Source organism: Rhinopithecus bieti, unplaced genomic scaffold (assembly GCF_001698545.2).
Source record: "Rhinopithecus bieti isolate Rb0 unplaced genomic scaffold, ASM169854v2 scaffold_17429, whole genome shotgun sequence".
Lineage (NCBI taxonomy): Eukaryota > Metazoa > Chordata > Mammalia > Primates > Cercopithecidae > Rhinopithecus > Rhinopithecus bieti.
Window position 1 is genome coordinate 170862 of NW_016808905.1, and position 18297 is coordinate 189158.

Consider the following 18297-nt stretch of genomic DNA (forward strand, 5'->3'; position numbering starts at 1 on the left):
CCCCCCCCCCACATACACCTGGACCAATTAAGTCAGAATCTCTGGGGATGAAACTCAGGCAGCGGTAGTTTTTTAAATCTCCTCACGTGGTTACAATTGCAGTCAACTTGGAGACTCTGTGATGGACTCCAACTTTATGTAAATGCATTACTCACAGCTGAACACAACTCCTAACTGATACTCCAAGCTGTTTGACTCTTCCTGTGCCAATGTGAACATCTTTAAAACGGGATTATAATGCTTACTGCTCCCACAAATATTTAGTAACTGAGGATACACTGGTGAGTGACTCAGTGTTCCTGCCTTCACGAAATGTACAGGTATGTTGTCTGAAAAATTACATGAATGGGCAAGAGCAACAAACTATATAAATTCTACAATTGTTTGTGGGAAGCATAATCAAAACCCAGGAGAAATCGCAAGGATGAGAAATATACCACCATATTAAAGGAAAGTTAAATCTAATTCCTTACTTCAGCAATGTATTCAGTAATTGCTAAGAATAGTTCAACACTGCTGCTATATCCTCAATGCACACCCCTATACACACACAGTACTAGAAATTATGCCTAGTGTATTCTACATGTCTTAATTTATAATTAAGAACAATGCCACATTAATTCCAAGAAACTCAGACTCCAAGAATTGTATGACAGTTGTATGAATGAAGCATTCACCACTGAAAATAAAGCTTTCAAAATACAGAATCCTTCAGAAACTCATGTGTTGCCATCACACTAAAACCATCACACTTTGTACAGGAAAGAGTTATTGCATCATTTTTCAGACTTCACAGAAAAACAATAATTACTCCCCAAAAGACTGTGTAAGATTATATCCGTTAGGGGATCAAATGTTCCAGGTGCTTAGATCCACATTCCAGAGAATCTAATCAAATAAAAAATGACTTATTTTCAGCAAAGGATAGTACAGTTTCTTGACATATCTATTAATTTTGGATCACTGCTTCCAGCTCTGGACAATGTGGAGAACGTGCCCACCTCCATCTCCCTCCTTGGAATCCAGTCGTGGAGATGCCACGCAAGTAGAGACAGGGTTTCACCGTGTTGCCCAGGCTGGTCTCGAAGTCCTGAGCTCAAGCAATCCGCCCATCTCGGCCTCCCAAAGAGCTAGGATTAAGGCATAAGCCACCGCGTCTGCCAACTTTAAACCTTTTAAAGCTTAATATGTACGGTAAAGTTTCAAGGGAAACCGATAGAAAATACAGTGCATAAATTCCAAAGGAGTAAGAAGAAAAAAATAGAATATAAACAAAAGAATAAAAATTCAACATACCCTCCAAAATACAAGATGGGGTGGGGTAGGAAGAAGAAACATAGAAAAAGTTGGACAGATAAAAATCAGTGGTTACAGTGGCACAAACATGTCCAAATGCATTAATCACAAACGATATAAATGAATTAAACTTGCCAGTTAAACCACAGATATTGCAAATTAAACAGATGTTTTAAAAAATCTGAACACCATGCATGTAATCTCAGCACTCTGAGAGGCCGAGGTAAGAGAACCACTGGAGCCCAGCGGCTTGAGACCAGCCTGGGCAAATAGGAGAGCCTATCTCTTTAAAAAATAAAGAGAGAAAAGAAAGAAAGAAAAATTCAGCCAGGTGCAGTGGTTCATGCCAATAATCCCAGCACTTTGAAAGGCCGAGGCAAGAGCATTGCTTGAAGTCAGGAGTTTAAGACTAGCCTGGGCAACAGAGTGAGACCCCACCTCTACAAAAAAATAATTTAAAAATTAGCTGAGTATGATGGCACACATACACACCTGTGGTCCCAGCAGAGAAACTATTCTACAGAAAATAACAACAATTAAAAGCACCTTAGTAATATACTTAAGCTGTTTTTATTTTTATGAAACCAACTTTGCAGAAGATTAAGCTGTTTTGAAACTGCATATTTATTTACTAACATAGTTAGAAAATAAACCTTTTTTTTTTTCTAAAGACAGGATCTGGCTCTGTCACCCAGGCTGGGGTGCAGTGGTGCGATCAAGGCTCACTGCAGCCTTGACTTCCCAGGCTCAAGTGATCTTCACCTCAACCTCCCCAGTAGCTGGGATTACAGGCACACACCACCACGCCAGGCTAATTTTTGTGGGGTTTTTTTGTTTTTTTGTTTTTTGTTTGTAGAGATAGGGTTTTCAACATGTTGCCCAGGCTGGTCTTGAACTCCTCAGCTCAAGAGATCTGCCCACCTTGGCCTCCCAAAGTGCTGGGATTATAGACGTGTGCCTCTGCACCCAGCCAAGAATGAAACTTGAAAAACAAACCATTTACCATATCGTTGGCCCCTTCTTTTTCTGCAGCCCTGTGCCTGATAAAAGCTCCAACCCTTGGCCCCTTGGCTGTGCCCACTATGACTAATTTCTCCCTATTTGTCTCCTGTTCAAACCCTGGCCTCTCCTCAGACAAGACCCATTGTTCCCCAAGACCTCTCTGCACATTTCCCCACTTCTCAGGCTCGTCCTACAAGAGAAAATTACATGATTTAGGGGCCAAAGCCACTGCAGTCCGTTATTTTAACAGCAATTACTTTGTCTTTATTCTAGAAGAGAGTTTTAGATATTTATTTTATACTTTTGACATTCCACTGATGGCATCAATATTAGATTTTCAATTCAGTTAACTCTGTGGATGTTATAGGTATTGAGGAGGATCGCTTTTTGTTTCTGATTTCCCTTTCCTGCCTTACCGCATAGCACAGAATGTTCTGAAATGAGTGAGCAGGAAACTTTGCATTACTCTTGTCTTCAATGGAAACATTTCTAAGTATTTTTACCATTAAGGATGACGTTAGCTGTTTGTTTCAGAGAGATATTCTTCATTATAATAAGGAAAAATCCATTTCTAATTTATTAAAGTGCTAATCAAAAATAAATGTTGATTAAGGGAAGCTGGGAAAATGCTATGTAAGAACACTGTATCTCTGCAACTGTACTGTAAATCTAAAAATACTTCAAAATAAGACATTAAATGAAAATAGATGTTGACTTTTATGTAATGTCTTTTTAGCATCTATTGAAGAGACCATATGAATTTTGGATACACATTTTAAATCCCGTAGTCAAAGTATAAACTTTTCCTGCTAATCTCCCCACATCCATTCTCACTCATTTCTAATCATCTCCCTCTACTCAACATAAAGGTTTTTCAACAAATGTAAATGAGATCCCCTTGCACTCCTAACTAAAATCCTTACATGGCTTCCATTGCATTCAAGACAAAATCCAAAATCCTTAAGTGTGCCTACAGGTCTTGCATGATGTAGCTCAGCTCACCTCTGCAGTCTGCTCATTCCGCCTGCTCTGGCCACACTGGCCATCTTCCCAATGCCCCCACTTTCCTGCCTCAGAGCACTCACCTACCCTGATCCTACTGCCTGGAAGTCTCTTCCCTACTCTTGATCTGGCTACTTCTTACTTGTGCTTTCAGATCTCAGCTGAAAAAGGCCTGCCCTTGAGCAAAGTCTTCCCTTTCCCATACCAGGTCCCCTATCACTCTGCCCCATGGCACACTGCCTCCCTCACATTCCTCACAAGTCATCACTGTGTCCTTATTTGTGGGATTATTTGTTAATATCCACACACTCACTAGCCTGCATGTCCTCGAGGGCGGAACCACATCAGGATTCTTCACCACTGGCTCCTCGTATCTAGCACAAATGCCTGGTACAAAAAAGGCATTTAGGCCGATCACACCTGTAATCCCAGCACTTTGGGAGGCCAAGGTGGGTGGACTGCCTGAGCTTAGGTGTTCAAGATCAGCCTGGGCAATATGGCAAAACCCCATGTCTAGTAAAAATACAAAACATCAGCTAGACATGGTGGTACGCACCGGTGGTCCCAGCTACTTGGGAGGCTGAGACAGGAGAACTACCTGAACCCAGGAGGCAGAGGTTGTAGTGAGCCAGCATGGCACCACTGCACTCCAGCCTGGGCAACAGAGTGAGGCTCTGTCTCCGAAAAACAAAAACACCAAACAAAAAAAAGGGCATTTAATAAGTATTTATAATACTGCATGAATTTGCACAGGTCACTTAACCTCTCAGTGCCTCTGTTTCCCATCTGTAAAATGGGGCAAAGAAGACCTCAACAGAGCTGTGCTAAGGCTTAAACAAGCTAAGGCACATATAGCACTTTAAATATGGACCTGGCACATAGACAGTGCTAAGAGGCTGCTTCTTGCCAGCCTTCTTTTTTTTTTTGGAGACGGAGTCCCACTCTGTTGCCCAGGCTAGAGCACAGTGGCACTATCTCGGCTCACTGCCTCCCTGGTTCAAGCAATTCTCCTGCCTCAGTCTTCTGAGTAGCTGGGATTACAGGTGCCTGCCACCACACCCAGCTATAGTAGAGACGGGGTTTCACCATGTTGTCCAGGCTAGTCTTGAACTCCTGACCTCAGGCAATCCACCTGCCTCGGCCTCTCAAAGTGCTGAGATTACAGGCATGAGCCACTGTGCCCGGCCTTCCTGTCAGTCTTAATGTAGCCCCAAGTCAGTGGCCAGCAGGCACCTATTTCACCCTGCTCACCCTTCTAGGGAGTCTCTGATTCCAAAGAGAGCAGTGAGGAAAAACAGCCAGCTCAACGATCAGAAAGCTGAAAGCATGGAGAAAGACAGAGGATTTATTCATTCTTGCACTTTTCTGACACTGCCAGTTCCATGCCCTTCCTTCCTCCTTCGTCCCTGCTATAGTCCAAAAGACACAGGATAAACAAGAAGCCACAGTAAATAGCATTTGCACAGTCTTTCCTACATTTATTCATTCAACAGATATACTAAGCACTTACTACGTACCAAGCACTATTCTAGGTGCCAGGAATACAACAGTGGGAAAACATAACAAAAATTCATGCCTTCATCTCAAGGGCCCTTTATAGAGAACAGGGAAGGCAGAGAAACTAATAATTGCTAATATTGCTCTAACCTTATGATGGAGGCATCATTATCACCCCTTGTTTTGTTTTGCTTTTGGTTTTATCTATTTATTTATTTATTTTTGACAGGGTCTCACTATGTTGTCCGGATTGGAGAACAGTGGCACAACCATGGCTCACTGCAGCCTTGACCCCCTAGGCTCAAGCAATCCTCCCACCTCAGCCTCCCAAACTGCTGGCATTACAGGCATGAGCCACCATGCCCAGCTATTAGCCCTTTCTAAAGATGAGGAAACCGAGGCACAGAGATCTCTCATCAGAGTCATACAGCCAATCAGCAGCAGAGGCAATAGGAGCCCAGGCAATCTGTTCCCACAACTGTGTTGCTAACTACTGCATTCTTCTGCCCTTTTCTGAAAAATAAGAGTATATAAAATCTTCTACCTCAGAGCAAAGGACCTCAACTTTGAAGCTTTTTGTTAAAGCGGGGTGTGGGGGGTTGCAGGGGTGGGAGGAAAACGTTGGTCAGGACATGTCAAATATTCACACAGGAAGTCAAGGTGGATGTCTACTAAATCGAGAGAACACAGGTTTCCAAGAATCACCTCGTCAAAGGATTCTGTGGGCAGCAAAAACCTAGGAGAGGGGAAGGAGAGACGATGAATGGGGAAAACTCAAACTATAATACTACCGCCCAGAAAGTCTTCACAAGGGCTGACGGGTCCCAGCCAGCATGGAGCCCATATTCTGCCTCTTCCGGCCACTCCAGACAGCTGGCTCCCTCCCTCTCCCCTGCTTCTTCCTTGCCCACTTTGATCCACCTCTCACACCCAGGCTTAGTTGTACTGCTTGATTACCCTTCCCAAGCATGGGATCCCACGCCTCCCAGACTGGCAGGAAACCAGAGCTCTCAGCAGAGGCATCGAAGCCACCCAGTTGGCAGATATCAGGGCTGAGGAGAAGAGACTGCAGCAGGCAGGCCAGTTCACCCCAGGCACTAAGGCACCAAGAAGCCAAAATGATATTTGGGCAACCAGCCCAGGCTGCCACAAAGGGCTCCTGGAAAACAGGCACATTTTCAAAATGAAATCCACTTGTGGGCTAGCTCTACCTGGCATTTAATTAACCTGAAAGGGTTGGATGTACCAAATAAGCCCCCAAAAATAAGATTGAAATCTCAGCTGTTCCTCCAACACATGCTCCCAAGCCTTCACACAACATGATCCACCGTGACCACAACATCCACAGGGTAAAAACACAAAACCCACGGTCACTCAGAGCCTCCTCGGGTGACTCTGGGGCCACACAGTTTACTCTCCGGGAACACATAATCCCAAACAGAGGTAGAGTGGGCTGAAATTGCCACAAACGCTGACTCTCCACAGACTCCAAAGCAACCTGAATCAAAATCATTTCCAATCTGGGTCTGAACCTGTGAAAATCTGTGCCGACAGAGACAGCTGGTGTTTGGCCAGCAAGTTCAAATCAAGGTGGAACTTTCCCAGCTTTCTGGAAGAGGAGGGCATCTGTTATGAGGCAGAGCTGAGATTTTCTCCAAGGAATTTTTCTTAAACTAGAGGCAGCTAACAAGCATCTGCCTATAGGCTGCCACCTGAATATAAAACAAAAGTATAAGTAACAAAGGAATCGAGTAATAGAAGTATCCACCTCACAGGACTTGAATGAGCGTGAAATAAGTTATTTGTAAAATGCTTAAAATAGTATCTGGCACATAACAAGTAGAATATGTCTGTCAAATATTAATAACATAAATGAAGGAAATACCAATTACTCTGAACGAAATCACTCTCTTGCCTGCATAGACAGCTTAATTTTTCAGGGACATGAGTTTGTGATCACATTCTGCATACATACATATGAGTTGTGATTTCCTAGTCCTCAAGTCACACGATGATATCAAACTTGTCAATATGTCAAAGAGCATGTGGCATTCCACAAAGAGCTCTATGTCAAAGAACCTGATGATTTTTTTCCGACTTTTTTATTTTTATTTATTTATTTTTTAGACGGAGTCTCGTTCTGTCACCCAGGCTAGAGTGCAGTGGCACAATCTTGGCTCACTGCAACCTCCGTCTCCTGGGTTCAAGTGATTCATGTGCCTCAGCCTCCCGAGTAGCTGGGATTACAGGCATGTGCCACCACACCCAGCTAATTTTTGTATTTTTAGTAGAGACAGTATTTCACCATGTTGGCCAGGCTAGTCTGGAACTCCTGACCTCAAGTGATCCACCTGCCTCGGCCTCCCAAAGTGCTGGGATTACAGGCGTGAGTCACTGCGCCCAGCCAGAACCTAGTGAATTCTCATCACAATAGACAAGATTAAGGCCTAGTGAGAGAAGAGGCCAAAGATTAACAAACATCACTGAATTCTAAGCATTGACTATGATATTCTTCAAATCTGGCTTGAAATATCCATCATACCACTCTAGAAAAAAAACTAACACTTCTTAGCAAGACAGTAAAACATTCCCTGACCAAAAAAACCTATCACTTGATTAATTATTCTGACTATTCCCATCACCTCAAGAACGAAAAAAAAAAAAAAAAAGTGTGTTCTCCACAGATGAACAAACACATATTCAGACCCAGCCTGAATTTTGAGCAACAGTCACCACATTCAACTTTATTAATCTACTCTCCTATGGAAGGAACACGAGTTTGGGGAGTGTCTCCTGCTAAGTTCCTTCGATTCCACAAAGAACACCATAGTCAGTGTCCATGGCTTCAGTTGGCTCTGCTGCCATTTCAATTTGCCAAGCAAGAACAAACAAAGCAATCTATTTCACAACAAGGGAACCAAAAAACTAACCCCTTTCCACTTTGTTCTTTACCCACCGCACAACTACCTCTTAAATTATTTTTCATAAAATATGTATGACTCACTTCAACTCTCCCACAAGCAGACTAGAGCCAAAAAAAAAAAAAAAACTGGGAAATCATTTAGCCTCCTACTATTATTATTACCAATAATATTATGACTATCTCTGCCAATTAAACTAGAAACTTCTTTGACATTATGTCACTCAATTAAACATAGCTCTGGGCTTGGCACAGTGTCGTGCATATGAAGGAAGTTTGCCCTAACAGGTCCAGGGCAAAAGATCATTAAATAGAAATGTATCCCTCCATTATCATACTCACTATCTATTATCACCACCATCACCACCAGCACATAAACCTCTTTAAAGCCAAAACTATTCTCCATAACCATGGACATTTTGGGCACTTTACGAATATATACAGCTAGCAAAATGACCAATTTCCAATCAATCAGGACTTGATGAATTAGGTCCATGTTGATGAATCAATCTTGAGGCCATCCTGACCTTCTAATCCTCCTCCCCCACTGGCTGCTCCTCTCCTCTGAGCGGGAAGAAAAGGTGAGAACCAAATCTGCCAGGCATAGTGAACCACTAGTGGATTGGATTCAAATTTTAAGACAAAAGAGGTTGTACCCGATGGTAACAACTATGTTTTTAGATCATCCATGGCTAAAAGACAACTCACTGAAGTAAAACTTGATTTTGAAAAACCATCACTTGCAGTCACTGAAGACAGCCTGCCTGTGAAACCCACTTCTGTAGAAGGTTTTATGTTAAGAGAACTTTTATGGCTCTAGAAAGCAGATCATTTCTCCAGCCTTTGGGAGCAGTGAAATTACACAGTCAGCCTCTGAATTATTGACGTCATAATTTATTGAAAGGTGTCCATTAGGTCATAGGTCACACCCCAGATGCAATGATGCACAGATACACAGACCCATCGCAAGGTCTGTGACCAGGGAGTAAAAGCAATAGCAAGCCAATGGCTTTTGAGGATCTGCTATATGCAAAGGCCCCATGGTATCAGACCAAAAAAGAACTCTAGGTCAGACCAACACACAGAGCTTCCAGCATACTCATCTGATTATCTCATTTTGTCATCTTAAAAATAGGGCAGGTATTCTTGATTGCATTTTACCTGTAAGAAAAGTAAGACCAGTAAATTTAAGTGACCTCTAGCTAGGCGCAGTGGCTCACGCCTGTAATCCCAACACTTTAGGAGGCCAAGGTGGGCAGATCACTTGAGATTAGCAGTTCGAGACCAGCCTGGCCAACATGCTGAAACCCCGTCTCCACTAAAAATACAAAAATTAGCTGGGCGTGGTGGCAGGCACCTATAATCCCAGTTACTCGGGAGGCTATGGCAAGAGAATCACTTGAACCCAGGAGGCAAAGGTTGCAGTGAGCCGAGATCACACCACTGCACTCCAGCCTGGGCCAGAGTGAGACTCTACCTCAAAAAAAAAAAAAAAAAAAATTATGTGATCTCTCCATTGTCTCATAACTAGTTCATATAAGGACAAGGGCCAGGACCAGATACTTGAATTTTTGTTCTATTGTTTATTTTATTAAATTATGAGGTTCCCTATTCACTACTTGTTGATATTCACTGCCAAAGATTCCTCTAGATGTTGGGAATAGAACAATGAGTGAAACAGACATTCCTGCCCTTGTGGAGCTGATGTTCTAGTGGCAGGAAAGAAATTATAAACATATCCACAAACATGATAAGTGTCCATAGTGGCTTAGAAAAAAGTAAAACAGGCTACAATGTTGNTAATACAAAATTAGCTGGGCGTGGTGGCAGGCACCTATAATCCCAGTTACTCGGGAGGCTATGGCAAGAGAATCACTTGAACCCAGGAGGCAAAGGTTGCAGTGAGCCGAGATCCCCCCCCTGCACTCCAGCCTGGGCCAGAGTGAGACTCTACCTCAAAAAAAAAAAAAAAAAAATTATGTGATCTCTCCATTGTCTCATAACTAGTTCATATAAGGACAAGGGCCAGGACCAGATACTTGAATTTTGTTCTATTGTTTATTTTATTAAATTATGAGGTTCCCTATTCACTACTTGTTGATATTCACTGCCAAAGATTCCTCTAGATGTTGGGAATAGAACAATGAGTGAAACAGACATTCCTGCCCTTGTGGAGCTGATGTTCTAGTGGCAGGAAAGAAATTATAAACATATCCACAAACATGATAAGTGTCCATAGTGGCTTAGAAAAAAGTAAAACAGGCTACAATGTTGGAGGCTGGGAAAAGGCTGCGATACAGGAGCAGTTCTAATTTCACTAGGTCAGGGAAGGCCTGTCTGTAAGGTGATTCTGAGCAAAGAATGGAAAGAAGAGGATAAAGCATGCTGGCGGTAAAAATAACTGTGTTCCAGGCAATAAATACAGACTCTGAGGTGGGAGCAGGCTTGGTGTGCTGGAGAACAGCCAGTGCAACAGGAGTGGAGTGAGCACGGGGGAAGTGATGGGAGATAAAGGGAACAAGAGCCAGCTCACACACAACTTTGCAGGCATAATAGGGACTGGGGGGTTGATTCCAGATATAAAGGGAGACCCCAGGAGGGCTCTGAGCAAAGACACTAGCAGCTCACTCTAGAATGATGATGGGGTGGGGGGGGAAGGGGGATCCACTAAGAGTTTAGGATAATTGTCCAGGCAGAGATTGCAGACTAGTCATATGGAAACGTGTACCTTTTAATTTTTTCCAACACACCTAGAAGAGTCACCCCCTTCTCTTGCACCTGCAGCCTGATAACTTGTTGCTCTACCAGCTGATCTACAGGCAAGATGGCCAGCCCAGGACAATGGTGCCAGGTGTTTTTTGCCATGTAAATGGCCTAATTGTGTCAGATGTAGTTCACTAGTGAGGATGAGGTTAAGGCAACTACTGGACAGGAAAAAACATCACTGGCTTTGGTTTTCTATTACTTCAGGATGTTTGCTTGCCTTTAAACATTCTGCGAATCCCTGGGTTGTATCGATCAATTCCCTGATATAACAGTCCATTTCCATAGGCCAGGATATTTTTTAAGTACCTGGAGATATTGATTTCCTACAGATGATGGCAGCACTTTCAGGCAATGAGATGGAAAGAGGAGATTAGCGGCTCCTCTAGGGAACTGCAAGTAGCATTGTTTTATTTGGCTTTCACTTAACTAGTGATTAGTAACCAATTGGAAACCTTGAAATCATTTTTACAGGAAGCAGAGCCAGGTCAAGGGCCTTCTGAAGCCGTTAACTTTAGGTCACTGGAGAGAAGTATCATTTAGCTAAGAAGTGTCTTAGAATAAAATGTTAAAACATAGCTAGCATTTGTCAGAATTCTTAATGACTGTGTTAAGTCTTTTTACTTTCTATAGACTGAGCTAAGGGAAAACTACCTAGAGGTTAATCAATCAGCAAAGAACTTGAGAGCTGACATCACCTTTTCAGATGGCTGGCCTTGGCCCTCCAGTGGTCTCTCAAAGCTATATGTCTGTAACACTCTCCTTTCTACTGGAACTGTTAAAGCCATCGGTAATTTTATCATCGAGAGCTATAGTTTCTAAATAATAACCTCCACCAAAATATATTAGCATTCAACCAGAATACCAACACGATTTGGTTTCTGGTTTCTGCATTTTGTTCTCCAAGGCTGTCTCTTAAGGCACCTGAAGATTAGTTTTGGGAAAGGGAGCTGGCATGATGGAAAATCAAAGATTCCATTAACTCTATGACTTTTGTGGCTAATGAAAGCTATTGCTGGTACGGCTCAAGGTTAAAAAAAAAAGAAAGAAGAAAGGGGGAGAGAAGGAACTTCTCACTAAATTTCTATCTCTCAGCAAATGATTTCATTAGCAAAAAAGTGCAAATGAACATTTCCACAGTAACTCACCAAGTCAGTACGGCCACTTTGACACCCCAGCGATTTCACTTCCCTCCATCTCAGATCAAACAAGTGCACTCTGACTGACATAACCCTCAGTGGCCACATTAGCTTTTCTTTCCAGGGCCATTCTTCACATCCCACGGGAAACATATGCGACTTTGCCTTTAGGAACCCACAACAATCTACTAGAATGGCCCCCACTCTGAGTAGCAGCTTTGAAACCAACCCCCTAACACCATTTTTTAAAAAAATGTTAAACACATACACATTTAATAAATTAAAGACATTAAAATGCCTAAATCCAGGAGCACCAAGAAGCTGGCTGCACTGACGCTGTATAAGACAATCATTTTGCATCCTTGTCTCCTGGCCTTTTTTTTTGAGATGGAGTCTTGCTCTGTCGCCAGGTTGGAGTGCAGTGGTGCGATCTCAGCTCACTGCAACCTCCACCTCCCAGGTTCAAGCAATTCTCCTGCCTCAGCCTCCCGAGTAGCTGGGACTACAGGCACACGCCACCATGACCAACTAATTTTGTATTTTTAGTAGAGATAGGGTTTCACCATGTTGGCCAGGATGGTCTCGATCTCTTTACCACGTGATCCACCCGCCTCAGCCTCCCAAAGTGCTAGGATTGCAGGTGTGAGCCACTGCACCTGGCCATCTCCTGGCCTTTAGAAAGGAGGGACATGGGGTTCAGTAAGGGACAACCTAGTGGCAGAATTCAGAGTCGGGGGGCCAGGCACGGTGGCTCATGCCTGTAATCCCAGTACTGTAATCCCAGCACTTCGGGAGGCTGAGGCAGGTGGATCACCTGAGGTCAGGAGTTCAAGAACAGCCTGGCCAACATGGTGCAACCCTGTCTCTACGAAAATACAAAAATTATTAGCCAGGCTTGGTGGCACGCGCCTGTAATCCCAGCTACTCGGGATTACAGGCTACAGGCTAACTTAGAAACAATTAGGAAACTGACTAACCAAGGTGAACACAATATATGTATAAAAACTCTGAAGATACTGTTACTGACAAGAAGCATTTTTTCCGTGCCCAAATGTGCAATATGCAATTCTATGCCCCGATTCTGTCGTATCTCTAACCCACCAAAATCTAGGAGAATGGGAGAATTCTCATATTCTTGGAGAACCAAGAACCGGAGGCTATAACCACCATTTTCCCCTTTTTGTTTATTTGTTTGTTTGTTTTTGAGACAGAGTCTTCTCTATTGCCCAGGCTGGAGTACAGTGGCACAATCTCAGCACACTGAAACCTCTGCCTCCCGGGTTCAAGTGATTCTCCTGCGTCAGGCTGTTGGGATTACAGGCACCTGCCACCACACCTGGCTAATTTTTGTATTTTTAGTAGGGACGGGGTTTCACCATGTTAGCCAGGCTGGTCTCAAACTCCTGACCTCCAGTGATCCACCTACCTCGGCCTCCCAAAGTGCTGGGATTACAGGCATGAGCCACTGCATCCGGCCTCTTCCTTTCGTTTTTAAGACAGTCCTAACCCAAGCTCAGTCATCTCCCTAGAATAGCATTTCCAAAAAAGTGTTCAGAGGTACTGGTGAATAAAAGAGTGCTATCACCAACTAAGTTTGGGAAACTGAGCCACAATACATCTCTACCAAGTCTCAATTTCTCTACTGTGTGATTTATCCGAGTCTGTAAATACGCTTGTATTCATTATACAGCTCCAGAAAGATATGGCAGCAGGCAGTATTTCCCAACCTTACTAACCATAGCACTCTTTTTGGCAGTATATCTCATGGGACTAGCATTCCATGGAACCCACTTTGAGAAATGTCGCAGCAAAAATACATCCAAGATGGGACTCTGATTTCCAGTATATGGAATTATTTGAGCCGAGACTCTGGATTTTAGTATCAAATGTTCCTAGTTACCTCAAATGAGGTGGTCTAAATATGAAGATGAGAACTAGAACTCACTTGACCCACTACAAATGCCCAAGTAGTCATTAGCCATGTGCAACTATTTAAAATGATTATAAAATTAAATAAAATAAAAAATTCAGTTCCTCAGTCATGCTAATCACATTTCAAGCACTCAATAGCCACATGTGGCTACTGGCTACCATACTGGACAACATACCTATAGATCATTGCCATCACTGCTAAAGGTTCCATTGAACAGCCTTACACTAGCGCATAAGCTCCCTGTGTTCAGGGGGTTGTGTCTATTGTATTTTGTTTTGTTTGGTTTTGTTTTTTCCCTTTGAAACAGAGTCTCACTCTGTCGCCCAAGCTCCAAGCTGGAGTGCAGTGGCACAATCAGAGCTCACTGTAACCTCGAACTCCTGGCCTCAAAGCACAGGTATTACAGGTGTGAACCACTACCACGCCTGTTGTTTTCTATTGTATCCTCATCTGCATCCAGTGCACTGCTTTGAACACATTTTTTTTTTTAATAAATAGCCATTGAATGGTAACAGGGAAAAAAAATTATCATGAATAAAATTTCCTCTTATTGGTGGTTTCCTAGAGTTGCTCCCTTCCACTTCCCCTCCCAACCCCTGTCCTCAAATTCTCTGGTAACCGTCACGTGTTCATCACAGCACTATTCACAATAGTAAACACACGGAATCAACCTAGGTGCCTGTCAGTGGTAGACTGGATATATAAAATGTGTACACATACATCATGGAATACTATGCAGCCATAAAAAAATCATTTCTTTGTAGCAACATGGATGCAGCTGGAGGCCATTATCCTAAGCAAATTAATGCAGAACAGAAAACCAAATACTGCATATTCTCACTTATATGTGTGAGCTAAACACTGGGTACTAATGGACATAATGATGGCAACAATAAAAACTTGGGACTACTAAAGTAGAGAAGGAGAGGGAACAAGGGTTAAAAAACTATTACATACTATGCTCAGTACCTGGGTGACAGGATCACTCATACCTCAAACCTGAGCATCACTCAGTATACCCAGGTAACAAACCTGCACATGTACCTCCAAATCGAAAATAAAAGTTGAAAAAAAAATTATCTATAAACAACCATGCAACACCCTTTAAGATAAATCCAGTCCAGGCGTGGTAGCTCAGGCCTGTAATCCCAGCACTTTGGGAGGACGAGGTGGGTGGATTACCTGAGGTCAGGAGTTCGAGACCAGCCTGCCCAATATGGCAAAACCCTGTCTCTACTAAAAATACAAAAAATTAGCTGGGTGTGGTGGTGGGAGCCTGTAATCCCAGCTACTGGGGAGGCTGAGGCAGGAGAATCGCTTGAACCTGGGAGGTGGAGGTTGCAGTGAGCCAAGATCGCACCACTGCACTCCAGCCTGGGTGACAAGAGTGAAACTCCATCTCAAAAAAAAAAAGATGAATCCAGCACTGTCTCCGGGAAGGAAATAATTAATGCACAATAAGTATGTATGTATTTATTCTGATACTGATCAAATTCTATCCAAAAGGCTATAGCACACAAACATGGATGCACTCATACTGGCTTCTACATTCTAGAACCCACAATAAGTTAACATGCAGAAACCAATGTGCATATTTTGTACAGCTTCCTACTCACCTATTTCCCCAATTCTAAAGTCACATAAAATGTTCCTTCTTGGTTTGTCTTCCTGAATGGGTGATTTGGCAGGTGTAGAGTGAGTGGCCAGCCCCTCCTCTAAAACAGAGAAGTCAAGTGTAACAACAGGTTGGTTATAAGCATGATGATACCTTTGTTCTCATGAGCAGTCAGAAGTAAAATATCTGACACCTTTTTTCATGCACCAAACCTCACCCTAAATTGACTCTTAGTCTTTTTTTTTTTTTTTTTTGTTAGTTTTTATTTCATAATCATAAACTTAACTCTGCAATCCAGCTAGGCATGGGAGAGAACAAGGAAAACATGGAACCCAAAGGGAACTGCAGCGAGAGCACAAAGATTCTAGGATACTGCGAGCAAATGGGGTGGAGGGGTGCTCTCCTGAGCTACAGAAGGAATGGTCTGGTGGTTAAGATAAAACACAAGTCAAACTTATTCGAGTTGTCCACAGTCAGCAATGGTGATCTTCTTGCTGGTCTTGCCATTCCTGGACCCAAAGCGCTCCATGGCCTCCACAATATTCATGCCTTCTTTCACTTTGCCAAAGACCACATGCTTGCCATCCAACCACTCAGTCTTGGCAGTGCAGATGAAAAACTGGGAACCATTTGTGTTGGGTCCAGCATTTGCCATGGACAAGATGCCAGGACCTGTATGCTTTAGGATGAAGTTCTCATCTTCAAATTTCTCCCCATAGATGGACTTGCCACCAGTGCCATTATGGCGTGTGAAGTCACCACCCTGACACATAAACCCTGGAATAATTCTGTGAAAGCAGGAACCCTTATAACCAAATCCTTTCTCTCCAGTGCTCAGAGCACGAAAATTTTCTGCTGTCTTTGGAACCTTGTCTGCAAACAGCTCGAAGGAGACGCGGCCCAAGGGCTCGCCGTCGACGGCAATGTCGAAGAACACGGTAGGGTTGACCATGGCTAGTACTACAAGAATTTCCTCGGCGGCACCGTCTGCAAAGCCGACTCTTAGTCTTTTATCACCACCCCCTACAAATGATCATTTTCCACAGTCCATGGCTCACCACTGACTATGTTAATCAATACAATAAAAATATAAATGTTTGTTCCACTCAGTACTCTTAAAGATTGAAGTGGACACTTTCATAATCACCTTTCCCTGATAACATAAAAGCGCTCTAAATCCCTCATTAATTACTTCTCAGGCACCTGTTAATCTCCCTTGCTCTTTCCAATTAACAAAATCAAAACCAACAGGTTTTAACATTCTTGCCAAAAAGACCAATTGTGTTGATTCATCCACCTGGCCCTCTCCTGAAAATGGTTGCTTATCTCTACTTTGCATCTTTAACGGTTTAATAAATGTTTTTATTGTAAGCCTCGACTCCTATTAAGATATGCAGACTAAATATATCTCTTTTGTTCTAATATTTAGATTTCAAAAAATCGATTTCAAGCCTCTCCAAAAGCGTTTCTTCTAAATAATGTGAGGTTGTGTCTCCTTGCATTACTTTACCTCCCTTGTGTACGTCAATAATGAGACTCCAGGAGAAGGTCAACAGGAGACTGGAGAATTAGACAAGACAAAGTCGGTGTCACAGCCAGGGTTCAGCATCCCACAGGTGCCCACACTAGGCCCCACAGGCGAAACGACAAGACAGTTACAGCATTCATGTGAGGTGGGGCCAAAGGCCTTGGCAAAGGAATTTAAGTGTCCAACTCCACCAGAGTCCCAACCAAACGAGAAAGTCATTCAATCTTTACAGTCTTTATAGTGAAAAGCTATTAATGAGGTGTCTTTTGCTACGCTGCGAAAAATGAAAAGAGTAAATCCTTACTGCTTGACTACAGAGAATAAAAGTACATTCAAGAGCGTCTGTTAATTTACATGATGGGTAGTTTAGGACACCTGGCTGCAGACAAGCACAACCTATGCAAATAGGTAACTCCCAGCTGAAGGACTACAGACACCCAAACCTCCTACTCACAAGTAAGCTTTGTTTTTATCAAACAACCAGCTGTTGAGAGTCTCTCTGAACCTATTCTGCTTCTGGAGGCTGCCTGATTTAAAACACAAAAAGAGAAAAGAAAGTAGCTGTTGAGATGTGAAAGAGCACCTTGGAAGGTACAAGCAGATCCAGTATGTTGACAATCAATCAATCAGTACCTCAAAACACATAACCTTGACTGGACTACGGCATTCTTTTTCTCTCTTGGCTTCCAGTAGGATTACTGCATTAATTCCCAAGAGCTGCTGAAGTACGAGGCTGACTTTGCTTCTTGGTTTTGTTATCAGCCTTAGTTAAGGTGTTTCAGAGAAACAGATACTTAAAATGTGTGATTAGAGTTTAAAACATTACAGGACTCAAATTAAATTTGTAAGTGGTGATAACAGCCTTAATAACTTTAATTTGTTAAATTTAGAAACTAAGTGAGGCTAATCAATGAATAAGTGAAACCATTTTTGACATGAAAATTACTACTTTATAAATAAAAAATTATCTACAAGTTGAGCTTAAAGTTCAAGAAACACTAGGTTTTAAAATTTACTATTTTAACAAACTAATAATTGAAAAAGAACAACCTACTATAAATATCTCTTTCCAAACATAAAAGCCCTCTCAGTTATTCATTGTTTCTACCATATTCGCTTAATCTTTATGCCAGTATTTTAAACTTTCTTTTTTGCTTTAAAAAAATAGTAATAATGACAAAGTTAAAAGACAGCAAGACAAGTCCCTAGAAATGAAATACAAACATCTAGAAGACACACACTGGAGTTGCTTTTTCTTTTCGTTTTTTCTTTTCTTTTTTTAAAGACACAGTGTCTCATTTTGTTGCCCAGGCCAGAGTACAGTGGTGTGATCATGGCTCACTGTAGCCTCGAACTCCTGGGCTCAAAGGATCCTCCCGCCTCAGCCTCCTGAGGAGTGAACTACCATGCCTGGCTCCAGAGTAGCTTTGTGTCTAAAGAGTTTGGAGTGGAAAGTCACCTCAGAAACGAAAAGGGTTAATGAGATACGAAGGTGGTCAACACTGGGACCACGGCTGACTAAACAGGAAACAAATGAAAGTAAGCAAGTCACTGGCCCCACTACCTCCAGCCCAAGCCTATAAGGATAGGAAAGCAAAGTCA

At 42.6% G+C, this 18297-nt stretch overlaps 2 protein-coding genes across 2 annotated transcripts in view; both read right to left on the minus strand.

The window, feature by feature from the left end:
* The window catches only part of LOC108539187 (oxysterol-binding protein-related protein 10-like), a 246133-nt gene that overhangs the window by 160910 nt on the left and 66926 nt on the right, over positions 1-18297 (minus strand). The gene's annotated exons all lie outside the window — the stretch shown is intronic.
* On the minus strand, positions 15423-16147 carry LOC108539188 (peptidyl-prolyl cis-trans isomerase A). The gene has a single exon (XM_017887692.1). It carries the CDS (start codon positions 16117-16119, stop codon positions 15622-15624), a length of 498 nt encoding a protein of 165 aa, XP_017743181.1. The 5' UTR covers positions 16120-16147; the 3' UTR covers positions 15423-15621.